The sequence below is a fragment of the Pseudoliparis swirei genome, chromosome 19, assembly GCF_029220125.1.
Source record: "Pseudoliparis swirei isolate HS2019 ecotype Mariana Trench chromosome 19, NWPU_hadal_v1, whole genome shotgun sequence".
NCBI lineage: Eukaryota > Metazoa > Chordata > Actinopteri > Perciformes > Liparidae > Pseudoliparis > Pseudoliparis swirei.
In genome coordinates this window covers 13,741,456-13,755,902 of record NC_079406.1, presented here as the reverse complement: position 1 = coordinate 13,755,902, position 14,447 = coordinate 13,741,456, and the positions used below count along the sequence as shown (strand labels likewise).

General features: G+C 45.3%; 2 protein-coding genes across 4 annotated transcripts; both read right to left on the bottom strand.

Moving 5' to 3' along the window:
• Positions 1 to 448: 448 nt before the first annotated feature.
• Positions 449 to 4,997, bottom strand: LOC130209403 (transmembrane protein 109-like). 2 transcript variants are annotated; one of them, XM_056439032.1, is made up of 4 exons: positions 4,020 to 4,997; positions 3,545 to 3,604; positions 2,156 to 2,258; positions 449 to 1,864 (listed from the first exon to the last, which is right to left on the bottom strand). In XM_056439032.1, exons 1-4 carry the CDS (start codon positions 4,257 to 4,259, stop codon positions 1,506 to 1,508), a joined length of 762 nt encoding a protein of 253 aa, XP_056295007.1. In that variant the 5' UTR covers positions 4,260 to 4,997; the 3' UTR covers positions 449 to 1,505. The 2 variants fall into 2 exon arrangements, with proteins under 2 accessions (XP_056295007.1, XP_056295008.1); XM_056439033.1 differs by lacking the exon at positions 3,545 to 3,604 and having other exon boundaries at positions 4,020 to 4,994.
• A 204-nt stretch (positions 4,998 to 5,201) lies between these two features.
• Positions 5,202 to 14,269, bottom strand: rnf20 (ring finger protein 20, E3 ubiquitin protein ligase). Of its 2 annotated transcripts, none has more exons than XM_056439014.1 (22): positions 14,007 to 14,269; positions 13,424 to 13,609; positions 13,226 to 13,294; positions 13,010 to 13,108; positions 12,749 to 12,896; positions 12,460 to 12,645; positions 12,202 to 12,317; positions 11,838 to 11,984; positions 11,658 to 11,732; positions 11,422 to 11,541; positions 11,004 to 11,183; positions 10,786 to 10,921; positions 10,535 to 10,656; positions 10,236 to 10,392; positions 9,797 to 10,103; positions 9,038 to 9,155; positions 8,746 to 8,895; positions 8,443 to 8,655; positions 8,034 to 8,159; positions 7,430 to 7,570; positions 6,881 to 6,985; positions 5,202 to 5,957 (listed from the first exon to the last, which is right to left on the bottom strand). In XM_056439014.1, the coding sequence occupies exons 2-22, from the start codon at positions 13,592 to 13,594 to the stop codon at positions 5,781 to 5,783; spliced, it is 3,063 nt and encodes a 1,020-aa protein (XP_056294989.1). In that variant the 5' UTR covers positions 13,595 to 13,609; positions 14,007 to 14,269; the 3' UTR covers positions 5,202 to 5,780. The 2 variants fall into 2 exon arrangements, with proteins under 2 accessions (XP_056294989.1, XP_056294990.1); XM_056439015.1 differs by having other exon boundaries at positions 14,018 to 14,269.
• Between the last annotated feature and the right edge of the window lie 178 nt (positions 14,270 to 14,447).

The following is a 14,447-nucleotide window of genomic DNA, read 5'->3' as shown; positions in this document are numbered from 1 at the left end:
CCCGTGCTATTAGCTGTTCACTAACCAAAGCTAGCAATTAGCTTTGAGATTAGCGTTTCCGATCTTTTTTCAACAATAAAGTAAGTACGTCCACTCCGATTACTTTTTTATGAAAAGTATTTGAATTTTAACAGTTAGTTTGGTGTTTCATTCTCTCCTCACAATAGAATAAAACTAGTAAAGAAAAGTGAACTTCACTTCACTGAAACACTAATAATGCCCCAGGTTTACAGCCGGGACTCTTATTGGTATGGAAATATTCATAATCTTTGGACCATTATGTGACATTTCAGACAAATAATATTTAGTCGGTTTGTAGTTTACAGAAAGAGACCTCCAGACAATGACCGCACATCGCCCTGTTGACCGCTCCGTGGATCTTATGACAGTGGATTGCTCTCCACTTGGAAACAACATGCTCTCTTCTCTTCTAAATGATAAATATGTAGTTGCCTTATCATTTATATATTTTTAAACAGGACAAATAGCCACCACATTACAGCCATTCGATCGATTATAATTGAAAAATATTCATCACTGCTCAATTTACACAAACTGTGTAGATCATCAAATAATAATTTCGTAAATGCATTTTAGTCTCGAATAAGCTTCATGTCTTTGTGTCGATGCAGTGAGTTGGCGTCAGTCTCCCTGTGGATTCAGATCTGGTGACTTGGCTCTGAGGAAACTGAGTTTTACTGCTGCAGACTGAGCAGCAGGGAACCAACCAGGCCCACGGGGACTTAACAGGCTGTAAACAGGCCACCGCTCAGCCTGGTTGATTGTAACAAGTTCAAACTCAGACAGCCAAAGATGACAGCTTCACACTGGATCGTTCCAATTTCCCAGACAAAGCTCATCTAAAGAATGATCTCAACTACTAAATGGATTGTCATGACATTTGGTCCATATAAATGCTGCCCAGAGAATCAATATTGACCAACCAACGCTTGATCCAAGTCCACCCTCAGGGGACATTTTGAATTTGTTTAATACTTCGCTTTATGACCTGCACAACTAACAGCCTGAGCTGTGTTTGCTATGTAGCGCTCATTAATGCAGTTTTAGCATCCTGGCCCACGAAACAACATGGTAACCATTACCAGCTAAAAATCAGTAAATCTTGATTTAAATTAAATTATTATGTAAAATGTTGCTGTGATTATACATCTGCGGGGGGGAAAAAACACAGAACATAAACAGTTTACAATCTACCTGTGGTATTATTCAATCGTCTGTGCACACAGAGTTAATGCAACCTTTTACTACCTTTGCGTCTTTGATTTTTTTTTTTATTATAGTAAAGGTTTTCCAGTTTTCATTATTAAGCCATTTTCTTTCGGTAAAACAAGGAACATTTCTGATTTAAAAATCCCAGAGGTTACTTTATTTCCCATATAGTTTGACACGCACATATAGAAACCATCAATGTTACTGTTTTCATAACCCACATTACCATCACCGTTGTCCATCTGTATTTCTTTTCCCTCCGCTCTATCCGGCCACTATTCACTTTTCCTACTTTTCTCGACGGCCTTCACCCGGCCCTCCAGGGAGCTCAGCCGGTGTTCCACTCCACAAGTCTTTTCAGAGCAAGAGGTGAACAGAGTCAACAGGACGCACGCCAGCACCAGGCCGCCTAGTCGAACCGCCGTGATGTCTGCAGTGGCATGCTTGTCAGTCACGATCAGTCCAAAAAGCCAGAGCGCCAAGACGGTCTTCACCACCCAGAACACCTGCCTCACCACACCAATCAGCAGACGGAGAACGATGGTCAGCACCCAGTAGCCGATCAGGGCCACCAGGCCCCACTGGGCAATGGCGGCTACGGCCTCAGGAGTGAAGAGGGGTGACGTCAGTGCAACTGTAGAGGGAGGAAATCCAGTTCAGGGATTGTTTCATTGGAAGAAGACAGGCTTAAAGACACCGGTCTGTTACTCAGGAAGTAACAGGAGGAGACATTCATGCCATCAGGGAGTGGCTGACAAACTGCCTGAGGGAGAGGCAACACTGCATATTTTCACTTCAAACTTTCATTGTCACTGAACCTCTCTTACTCAGGTAAACTATTTACAGAAAGCTCCACATACAGAAGGAAAAAAGTCTAAGCAAATACTCTGTCGGTCAGTCGCACAGATCAATGCGGGACACCTACCATCAAATCCTGTGACCCTGAGGATCTCTGTGACGTAAACAGCGATGACATTCAGGCCGCTGGCAGCTCCTTCAGCAAGGAATCGGATCACCATCTCAAAACACTGTGGTGGAGGGAGGGTAGAGGTTTATCATACAAGATAACATTCAAGAAAGGCAGCAATCTAATCATAATAATACTCATGCAGATAAGCATTACAGATAGGTTGACAGCGACATATATTTATTCTCATGGCTCCAATGCACAGGCGGATAGAGTATAATTCATTAGAATTCATTGGTATTCATACCGACAGGAGTGATATTCACTGCAGCTGCTTGAACAAACTTGAAGATTACATTAATAGAGAACTCATATAGATTGTAGTGCTGCTGGTTAGCTGCACCTTAAGATAGAAGAAGTGCGATACTGCTGACTTGGACAAACAGCTGTGCATGCTAACGACAGCTGGAAAGTGACCCTCTCTCTATTCCTGTCCAGTCTTTGCGGCTCACAAGGGCCTAAAAATCACACGACACACACAAACATACACAGTGTAGCCTCATCCGGCAAGGTCAAGGGCAGCCCAGTCAGTTGGTCATGTATCTTATCTGCACCTGTTGCACTACACACGGGCACATACGTGAGAACTGTCCAGTATGTCAGAGCACGAGTCAAGCATCTGTCACTCCACTTCAGAAAGCTTATTTAAATTGAACACTGCTCTCTTTGTTAAAGTACGGCTCAACTTCCTCGCCGATTACATACCAACGTTAGTGCTAAAGGCTGGCGAGACTTTTTTTAGAAGGTGTGAAGCAGCCCATGAAATGGCCTATATATTATTACAAAGTCCTAAACAACACTATAGTTTTATTTGACTTGATCCAACATAATATTAATGCTTTCAACAAAATAATCTGTCCAACGTCCTGGCAGCTCCCAGTAAATACAACAACGCTATCAGACAATGCCCGTCGGGTGCAGATCTGCTACCCTGAAGTTTAAATGTTATTACTATTTGATTATTGAAATCTATTTAAAGTGTGTTTTCTCACTGGAAACCGAATCATGTCAAAACAAATTCACATAGAATAAGGCTTTATTTCAATTGGGGGCTCATTAAAATGTAATTGATCACCTAAGGACACACTGTTGAGGTCAGAGCTACCACCTGAGCCATGTGGAACCATTTCAGCCAACTTATCAGAGAGCCAGCGCTGACAAGTTCACAAGGAGGACTACATTGTGGCCTTTCATGCAATCACCACTGTATAGAAACACAGATAAAGCCACGGCGTCACTAGTCATGCTCCTACTCTCTGCACTAACTCGAAGGTGACATCAACGACACACAGCCACAAGAGAGGACTCTGGTCGGGCTAGATGGAGACACCCAGGAAGGTTTCTTACCATGGCCACTGTATAGACGTTCTCCTGACCAAGCAATGACTCAAGAAACAACACTGCGCGCTGGGGGAAAGGGAGCCACAGCCGGGTGGAAGAAGGGAGGCAGAAAAAGGGTATGCATGGATGAGGGGGTGCATGGGTATAAGAAGGTGTGAAATGAGGGCAGAGAAGATGGGGGGGATCAGGGGAGAGATTAACGAGTTGAGGGGCATGGGGAGAGGAATGTGTGCGAGGGGAGAGGAAATGGATGGAGAGAGAGAGAGAGAGAGAGAGAGATGAAAGGGTTGGAGATGAACATTAGTGATCAGGTACAGTTATAGATCCAGAATAGTGACAGAGCAAACAGTAACGTTAGAACAGATATCCAGTAAATTAGGGTGTTAAATAATTGAGAAAAAGAAGAGTTTAAAGCCACTTCCTGGTGGAAAGAGACACTGTCGCCATCAACCCGGGCTGCCCTTCTTCTCTGTAACGTTACCTCAGCAGCTGACCGGATCACACCGCTTCCCACCACGGACTCCGCGTACCGATGGATCTCCAGGCAGGTCCCGGTGATCAGAGTGCTGAGGGTGACGGTCGGTGGGCTCGCCCCGCTCGGCCTGGCCTGCTCAGCTTCAGCTCCGGCCCAGCCCACAGCCAACGCCAGCACATAGGTGGCGAGGAAGACCCGCGCCGTGGCACATGCACCGCGCCCAGAGCCAGACGCACAAACAGTCATGGTCGGGGATTGGAGAACAATAGGGGGGGAAGTGTGCTTAAATGTGTGTGCACAGGTTAAAGCTGTAGCCCAGAGCCGGTGGAGAGGCTCGTGTACGATGACTGAAAATCAAAGACTTAAAAATGGCTTCTCGAGAGCAGTCATCGGCTACACAGCGGGTCGGGTTTTTTGTTTTTTTTAAATACACCAACACGCTGCAGTTCACAATAAGCAGAACATGTTAAGAACCGCGACCGCTTATAGTTTTACACCCCAACGGAATCAAGTGTGCAAATAGCAAATTAGAAAAAAGGGTTTGTTATAAAACAGCGCAATGACTCAAAATAACCAGAGAATTTATATATAAACTTTGGCAACGCTGGAAATATCCAATTTAGGACCGATCAGCTCCACCAAGGACTGCGGCTATATTTCATAAATAAGGAAGCCACTGTTAAAGGCTTAAGATCCAGCAGCCACCGAGATATTCAGTCAGTCGAGATGCAGCAGAAAGAAATGTAGAAAAAAATCGAAACGTCTCCAGACGTTTTCTGTTGTAGCTTTGCGCGTAAAAGAAGAAGAAGAAAAACAGTAGAAACGCGGTGACGTTGGTGACCACGAGTCTCCGAAAGCTTCTTATTTCAGCTCTGAGCTCCTCTAGTCGAGTTTAGTGCTCCTTTGTCTCCGAACTTGCATCCAGTGACGATGGATTCTGTTGCAGCCTTTACAAATAACCTTGTCGCCGTCCCCGCGTGGCGCTCCCTTCGCTTCTAGCGTTTCCAGTAGGCTATGCAAACACGTCTGATGTTCAGGGGGGGAGGAGGAGGGGAGGAAGGCTTTCTGTACATGGGTGAAGAGATTTGCACACTGGGAATCGTGGTTTCAAACTCCAGGTTCAAATGTTAAGTTTACCCACAGGGTTTTATTGGAATTAAAAACAGTGAGATGGAAACAGGAGCTGGACAGTTTCGATGACACTTTAATAACCAGCAGAACAGCAATTAGACAGCATGAAGTCCGGTTTGAAAGATTTCAGAAGATTTTGGAGAAAGAAGTTTTCAGATATTAAAAAAATGAAACATAGCTACACAGTATGTACACACCAACAACAGACAAACTACGCTCCATTTTCACTGGACTCTTTTCTCTCTGTATTCTGGTTTGTTCTCACACACACACACACACACGCACAGCACTCAGTATGCGAGACAAACACACAGAATCGTTCTCTACCTTCTTCTTGCACCAGTATCTGAAGACATACAGTGAAGTAGTGGACCATGGATAGGAGAAGCTGAATTCAGTCAGTGTTAACAGAAAAGAAAAGGAAATGAAATCGTTCAGAGCATCGCTGCGACCCGGTGAAGCTGCAACCGTCAGCAAGTATCACGCTGAAGGTATCCTGAACACACAGGAGCAGAGGAGGCACGTGTTCAGAGCAGACATGTGAGTACAGTGGTGAGTCTCACTTCCGGCAGCTTCTGCACGCCTTCTTATCACGCTGAACTTTTTCCATGCAAGAATCCGCGTGGAAACGCAGCTTCAGCCGATGTATATGCGGTGGAAGTCGTTGGCGCCGAAGGCCGCGTTGCACTTGGGGCACTTCCTCTGGCGTGTGTCGTAGCGCGTCTTAACGCACTCGAAGCAGAAGACGTGGAAGCACTTTGTCAGCACCGCGTCCTTCACCCGAGAGTTGCAGCATGGACATGTTAAGCGTGCCTGGGGGAGGGTGAGAGAGAGAGAAAGGGAGAGAGCGAGAGAGAGGGGGGGGGAGGGAAAGGTTTGAACAAAAAACTGATAGAAATTGTTCTGAGCCAAGTGGTTTTGAATGAGTTGGACACAAATATCTTCCGGCTCAACTGCCCTTCAGCAGCAGAACTGATTTCAGGGACACATCACATGATACGAAGGCTGATTAGAGCTGCGATGGGGCCTGGACGGAGTCTCAGGACCATGGAGATTACAGAGAACAGTTGACCCACAGAGCTTGTGGCATGGCAGTGGACATCGGGGCATTTGGAGCACTCACGATGACATCAAACCACTCGCACGTTTACGACCAAATCTGGACAAATCTGAGCACGATCCATTCGAGGTCCAGAAAGCTAAACGGACATCGACGACACAAACTACTATTTGCAAAAGTTAGTCATTTAAAATGTGTGATGTTGAGTCTTTGCACAGTTGGTCAGAATCTTAAGTGTCCTTCTGTGTTCCCTCACAAAAAGTGTGATCACACTGGCAGTTGGTCTCATTGGCTGGAACTGATAAGTTTGCTGTGATACGTTCAGTTAAGCTGCCGATGTGCAAGAGCAACAGGAAGCTTGTGGTTTTCAGTCATTGTGCTCAGCTAACCAGCTATAACTTCATATTTAGCATACAGACATGAGTGGGGGTGTAAAATGTCGGTCAACAATCACACACACAAAAAATTTTAAAGCTCAATTAATATTGGTGCATCTTGGATTAGTTAATAAACTGACTTTGAAAGGAATTGTTCTCATCTGCAAAATTAAATATACGGAAGGAGTATACATTCCAGTGTTTAACGGAGCCATTCAACACATGTGGTTGTAAACCCTTAACCAGCATCCAGATGCTTCTATACCTGATTCTGCCTCTAAAGCAGAATTCAAACTTACCTTATAGTCATTGATTTCTTCATTTAGGATATCATCTCCATTGCTGATTTTCTCAGCAGGTTTCTTGGCCTTCTCGATCTTCCCCCTTAGTTTGGAGATGTCCTCCTGAAACACAGTCAGAGTTAACAGCTGCAAGTAAAAGGAGTTTGTTTTGACAGCCGAGGTTATGAAAGCAATAACCCCGAGCAGTAAATATTGAAGACTCAAGGTTGGAGCTTACGCCATCACGTGAACGCACAACATGAAACTAACAGGGAAAATATTTATCTTGTGAAACTATTTTACCATTTCAGAAGTGGACAATAAAACTATGGATAACTATTCAGCATACATACGTCGAGGAGTAAACAAAGGGGTTGTTATTCGTAAACAGTATTTTAAGAAAGAGTCATCCCATATAAGTCTTATGACAGTCAAAAGGAGTTAACTACAATTAGACAATCTGATGTCTCGGGACTATGGGGGAGAAAAAAAAGGTTTAAAAACCTACATATACTATGTTATAAACGAATATAATTGTGTATTGTTGTGTGTACGTGTATATGATACCTGTGCTCGTCGAGCGTTAAAGGACTCCTTCTCCCTGGAGATGCTGTTCTCGATGACCTCCTCTCTGACCAGGTTGAGCCTCTGCTGAACCTGCTCCAGCAGAATTTGTATCTCCTCCGACAGCAACGCGGACTCCTGAGCCTGGAGGACGACAGACAGATGTGGATATTTAGCCTGAACCGCAATGTATTTTCTTCTCCTACTGTACAACCCTTTATGTATAGTATGTGAATGTGTGTTTAGGGATAACTGTGCACATCTAAATGTCATGACAGTGTAATTACAGTGGCGACAGGTGCTCAGTGGTGAGCAGCGCCCTTCAATCAAAGGATCGGCGGTTCGATCCCCGGCTCAGTTAGCTCACGTCGATGTGTCCTTAGGTAAGACACTTAACTCAAAATTGTTCCCGTAGCTGTGCCTGTGGTGTGTGAATGGTAGTTAGTCCTCTTGTGCCGGTGGCTCCTCCCATCAGTGTACAAATGGGTGAATGATGTTGTGGTGTTTAAGCGCTTCGAGTGGCCGGAAGAGAAGAACTAGTAGCAGCTCAACCGCTTTGTCACCGTTGAGCTCTGCAGCTGTGGCTCATCATTACTGAACGTGTTACCTTGCGTTTATTCATGTCCAAAGCTTGTGTTCGAAGCGCCAGCTCTCTCTCAGCAGTGCTGATGGTGCCCTGCAGGAGGCGTTCCTTTTCCTCAAGCTTCCTCACCACCTGCAGCTGGGCATCCACCTGACAAAATCCCCCAAAATCATGACGGCGAATGGAGTATAAAACATATCAGATAGAAGACAATTGTGAATCTTTGAGGAATAGACAACAAGCAGAAACACACAACAGTAATGGTGAAGAGCAACATTTGCTCTGTGTTTTTTTAAAGTTGAATATAAACCCTAGAGCCTTCAAAGAAAGTAACTGCAGGTGGGGTTCACTGCAATTTAACTGTATCACAACATCCGTGCAAACTTGTACAAACTTGCAAAATTGCCCCTTTCGGTGTTGCCTGTAGGCTCACCTGAGTTTTCAAAGTAAGCAGTTGGTCGGCCAGCTCCTCCTTCTCCTCTTTCAGCAGCTTGTGGATCTGGTTGGACTTGATCCGCTCGCTCATTAGCTTGAAGTTGGCATCGTCTTTTTCTCTGAGCTGCTGCATCAGACGGATGTTTTGTTCCTGCATGTCCTCAAAAGCCTGGCCCGTGACGTCCATCTCGCTCAGCAGCGCGTCCTCCTCCTGCAGGGGCAGCAGTGAAGGCGACGCGAGTGTGTGAGATTAAAAGGAGGTTTTGTTCGTGCATAGTTATACAATGAGCAGCTCGCACACCTGTTTTGCTATGGAGAGCTTCTTGTTGAGGATATCGATCTGCTCCTCCACAGAGCGGATCTTCCTCAGAGCCTCTTCATCTGCCATTTTCTTGCCCTCCCGCCTCTCCCTCTCTTCCAGCTCCCTCAGCCTCTGCCGCAACTCCTCTCCCTGGAATGAGCATTCTTATTATGGGACTGCCACAATACAACTTAAACAATTACGGATAGAGCAAATATGCATAAATCATGATAGAAATTGTAATGAATGGACCTGGGACCGAACCATAAGTCACAAACTTCATACACATTACCTCTGACTTGGACTTCTTCTCTGCAGCCATGAGCTGGACTTTGTCCCTCTGCTCCTTTGGTGCCGAGCGGTACATGTCCAGCAGCAGCTTCATCTCCCTTTGGGATTCCTGCGCTTTCCTGCACGGTCATAGATGGAGTCTTTAAAAAAATCTAGCACCACCATCTGGGGTCAGAAATCAATAATACCGCACGTTGTTTTTTTAATGGAAATAAGGGTGGAAATAATTTTTCACCCATTTCTCAGTGCTAACATTTATTATTTTCCTGTCACAGATTGAGACGAGAGTACTATTCCCGATGAGCGTGTGCGTGGATAATATACGGTCCTATTTAAAAACATATGAACATGCCACTTATTGTTTTCCAAAAGGCAGGCAAATATATTAATTTTTAAATCGAGGTTCACAAAAGCCATTAAAAATTCAGGTCAAGAGGCAAAAAAATGCCAAACTGAAAATCACCGTACCGCTAGCTAGGTGTGGTGAAAGAAACACAACATTTGTCATATTTTTTGACAGTATTTGAGAGTTATTCAGCTTTTCTTTGGAGTGTGCCATTATAGTTTATGTATATATATGTATTAATGTTTTCAGCTATGCAGATTATTCAGAGCTCCAGAACAATTGAAATCTATGCTGATGCATAGACAACAGTATCATTAACCAGCAGGTCACAGTTGATCCTTTTCTAATTTGGTAGTTTACAAAAGAACAATATCATCTCAAATAAAAATCAACGTCCACACGTAAAAAACCTACTTGAGTTCAGCTCGGACGATCTTCAGCTGCTCCATCTCCTTCCTCTTTGACCCTCCGACCACCGACAGGCGCTCCCCGGATGACTCCTCAGGCTGGCTGCTGCTCCCTAGTTTCTCCTTCTCCTCCTTTATCACACTGCTGCTACCACCGCTGCGAGTTGGCCTCTCTCTCTCCTTTTCCCACTCTTTCTCCTCTTTCTTTATAATGTCCTTTTCTTTCTTTTCCTCCTTCTCTTTCTTCTCCTCTTTCTCCTCATCTTTTACTGTTGCTTCTGATTCAACCCCAGGCTCCGTTTTCACAGAGGCCCCTAAAGAAGACACAGTGACGCAGACATTTACAATCAGAACAGTTCACATACGTCTCAATACGTATCACAAGAACACTGGGAAATCAGTAAAAAGCTGACTCCTTGATTTGTAGTCGGTCATCTCGGTGTTACCGGTGCTGCTGGGGGTGGAGGAGCCGTTGTCAGTCTCTGTCTTGACCACAGGTTCCCCAGAGACGGCTGGGGTTGAAAGAGAGGTCGCCTCATCCTTCACATCCAACTCTGTGCTTGTCTGGGACTGAAGGATGGCGTTGCCCTTTGAAGCACGGACCTAGAGAGGCAACAGACTAATGTGTTTAGTGTGTTGTGTGCTCCTATTTTACAATACTACAGATATTGTGAAAATGACCAATGACTCTTCAATTTCTTAAACTGGTAAGGGGCGACAGCACACGTTTCTATTTGTGACCTACCTGGTTCAGCTCAGTTTGTGACTCTCTCAGTATGATCTTGTATTTCACCACTTCTCCCTTCATCTGCTGATTGTGGGTTTGTAGCGAGCTGATCAGGTGGCGCATCTCTCTGTTGATAGGACCTGAGTGGAATTAGGAAAGTGAGCTTAGTTAGTTTGTCAGTGAGGTGCTGAAAGGAATCTAAGTAACAAAAGCATTATCAGCACAAATCATGCACCTAATTCACCGTGTAACCCAATTGTGTTAGTTACCTGCTTGCTCGTTGGCAGCAAGAGTCTGTTCAAACTCGATGCGCAACATCTCGTACTCCTTCCTGACCTGAGCCAACATGTCCTCCAGCTGGAAGACTTCTGTACGAACCTTCCTCTGGAGAGCTACCTCATCATTCTGCACACAGAGCGGAAGAGAGGAAGAAAAGGATGAAAGGTCACATAGAAAGACACTTACGCACACACACACACACACACACCTCCATGTGCTCCAGCTGTCGAAGCCTGGATGTCCTGGTAGTGTTGAGACGAACACGTGTCTCATCTAGTTGACCTTTGAGAATCAGAGACTCGTTGTAGAGCACAGAAAACTGTGACTGCAGGCAGAGATACTCAGAAGTCTCTTTGACCATACTCGCTGCTCGAGTCACCAGCTCCACCTGAGAGGAAGAAGGAGAAGCCAAAAAAATACAAAAATATGTATTCAAATAAAGTACTGAATCACTTGTAAGGTTCAAGAGGCAGATTTCTAGGTAAACATTTAGACTGAATCAATATTTTCCCAAGAATCATTTTGGTTGAATGTCCTCTTTTTGTCCTCTCCATAGCAGTGAATTTAAGTTAGAGGTGTAAGAACATTGTGGGTCATTTCCAAATGAAAGTCAAAGGAATGTCCACCTTCATGTTGTTGTTGTCCTGGTACACGCTCTGAAGGTCCTGCTGGAGCTTCTGCAGCTCAATGAATCGGTTGCCTGCCAGCTCCGTGTTTTCCTCCATATCACTGTTCATTTCTTCAAACTTGACAGGAGAGAAGAGGGAGAAAAGTCAAAATGTATGGCAAGTAAGGTATTGAGAGAAATCTTTCAAAACACACCGTTGTCCTAATCATCAAATTTGTGAAATACAATTCGTACCTTTCTCTTGTTAATAGTGATGGTCCCACAAACGCTGCTGGCCTCCCCACACACCTTGTAGCCTTTACTGTTCACCTGGGATGCATGACACAGTGCGTTATAATATGCCTCAATATAATATAAACATATGCACGACACTGCCACGGACAACTTCTGAGACAGAGAAGAAGGCATCCTCACCCTCTCCAGTATCTCAGTCAGGTGGGCATTCAGTCGGTTCTCTCTGCGGCGGATCTTCTCCATGTCCCACTGGAGCTCCTCGATCAGAACCTGCAGCTCGCCAACACGCTGGTCTGCTTTGTTAGCAGCACGACCCAGAGGCCGGGACTGGACAAGACAGGAACACAGAGAGTTGACAACACAGACACACACACAAGGGCTAACAGAAACATAATTCTTCCTCAGATATTACTCTTAAATAAAGCAGCTTTTACGAGCTTTTCTAGAGTTACACTTTACACACATGATTTTAACTTTGACAGTTGGCTCAACCTGAAGGGGAACACACAGCACCATTGAAAAGGGAAGGACGTAGGAAGTGTACCTCGCTCGTCATGTGACTGTGCTTCTGCTTCAGGTCCTCAGTCAGCTGTTGCAGCCGCTTGTTTTCTCTGACCAGGAGAGAGTTCAGTTTGGAAGCCGTCTGCCATAGACTGCCCTCTGAAAAGACAAGTTACAATATCACATATTATGGGTATAAACACAATGTGACTAGATCAATTCCCCCTAAATCCTCAGCCAAACTACGTTACTGCAGTTTCATCAGTCCTCCTCCACTAAAACCATCCCTCTTTGATCTTACCAGCACCAGAGTTCAGCTCTGCCTTCAGTTGGTCCACTGTGCTCTTCAGGCATTCATAGATCTCCACCACGTGACAGGCCTGCTTCTGGCTGGATTCCACTCTCTCCTGAAGCTCAACTTCCATCTCCTCACTGCTGCTGCTCGCCAGTGTTGCCAGGAAAGAGTTGGTTGTCTCTCCCTGGTGGCCTGAGTGACAACAGCAAGAAAGAGGGTTTGGGCTTGAGTGTCTGGTATGTTGAACACATTTCTGCATGCTATTTTCAAATTCACGTGTTAGCTCTGTCTTTACTTCTTTCCTTGGCCCGCTCCTGGTTGGAGTCGCCATCAGGTTCTGGAGTTTCTGGCTTCAGGCTCTGTCCCTCACCTGCCAGAGATTTCTCCGGTTCGCTGCTTGCTTGGTCATAACGCCTGATGGTCAGTTGAATGTTTTCATCAAACTAAAAGGAGAGAGAAGAGAAGAGCATTACATATAGGATCCTAGATGTGTATGGGAGAGGAAACTATTATTGGTGAACAAGTGATTGTTGCTTCCTTCTCTGAACTTGTTTACCTGGTTCCAGTATCTGTTGAGGATCAGCAGACTGGCATCATCAGTGGCCTGGCGGGTCTCCAGTCTCTCAATTCGCTCTCGTAATTCATCCTCAATAACCTACAAACCAAAAAGCCAGGAGATGAACCTCTCTCCAAACAATACGGTGCGTAACTGCAGCTTCCAGTGTGCATGCATATAACGGGTTGGTACACCAACATTGGAGAATGAATGTACCTGTCTTTGATCAAGAGATTCTCCCAGCTTTCGGTTTTTAGCCTGGAGAGCTCTGATGTCTTGTTCTTCCTAAAATAAAATGAAATCAATCATGAGTACATAAAGAAAACACAGCCAAAAAGACAGATAGGCTTTACACTTCTGAGGTGAAGGTTGTGAACATAAATGCTCTGTAGTGGATCACAAACGAGGCCTTACCGAGTTGGATACACCTCCCAGTTTAATGACCGTCTCCACCGCAGTGCTCCCCCCGGCAGCGGCGCCGACATCCGGAGCTCCGTCCTCTCCGTCCCTCTCCCGACGCTTCTCCGGGGGCCCACCGGAGGACGAGGGGCCGCTTGGGTCAGCGGGACGCTTCTGTCCCGACATCCTCTGACTCTTGAACTAAACGGGAAAAAGCCAAACAAAAGTGTCAGCTAACTAAACAACAGGGAGGCGTGTTGACACTACAATGGTTCAGCCGGATGAACGACTATTTAAACGTTACGTTATGGCGCACCTGTAACGTCCATTAGTTGACGTGAAGGTGTTAAAAGATAACTAGCGTCACCTGCATGTTTAATATGACACCATATTCATCTCAATATCGAAACAAATACACATAAAACTAAGTATCACATTGTAAAACCTGAACCAACGGATCGAATCAGTCAAAGCTGCGTTAGCTGTTAGCTAACGTAACATTAGCTTTAAATGCCGTTGATGCTCAGGTGAACTTTATTCTGACCAGATAGAATATACAATTTACTTTGTAATAGTTATAACATAAATAACACCTCACCGAAGTCTTACCGCTTGTAATGTTTAAAGTGTTGTGCTATTAACTAAATCTGTCTGTGGCTGTTGATGTTGCGGCTCCCTGCCTCTCGGAAACGGAAGTGTGGATGAATTTTGTGCGACAACCTTCCGCTGACACGGCGCCCCCTAGCGGCGTGGAGGGAGGCACACTCTGTAAACAGCGACTCGGTTCGGAGGCTCTGCAGGGACAAGTTGGTGATGGAGCAAATTCACTGGACTTGGGGCTATTTGGGTCCCTCGAGGTCTGAGGACCCTCGGAAGTTCCCCTCTTCTTCTTCTTCTTCTTTTTTAACGGCGGTTGGCATCCATATAATTGGTGCATTACCGCCACCCTCTGGAGTACTATTGCGTCAGTTGACGCCTTACCCCCAAAACCAACAAAACCCCACCCCCCCCCAATTCCCCCAGTTTCTTCCTCATCACC

Coding starts and splice junctions, on each gene's coding strand:
- rnf20 (XM_056439014.1), bottom strand. CDS start 13,594: ATGTCGGGACAGAAGCGTCCCGCTGACCCAAGCGGCCCCTCGTCCTCC. Junction 11,733..11,837: donor TGACTGAGATACTGGAGAGG/GTGAGGATGCCT, acceptor CATGCATCCCAG/GTGAACAGTAAAGGCTACAA. Junction 6,986..7,429: donor TTAACGCTCGACGAGCACAG/GTATCATATACA, acceptor ACTGTGTTTCAG/GAGGACATCTCCAAACTAAG.
- LOC130209403 (XM_056439032.1), bottom strand. CDS start 4,259: ATGACTGTTTGTGCGTCTGGCTCTGGGCGCGGTGCATGTGCCACGGCG. Junction 3,605..4,019: donor TGATCCGGTCAGCTGCTGAG/GTAACGTTACAG, acceptor CCTTTCCCCCAG/CGCGCAGTGTTGTTTCTTGA. Junction 2,259..3,544: donor ACGTCTATACAGTGGCCATG/GTAAGAAACCTT, acceptor CCTCCACCACAG/TGTTTTGAGATGGTGATCCG.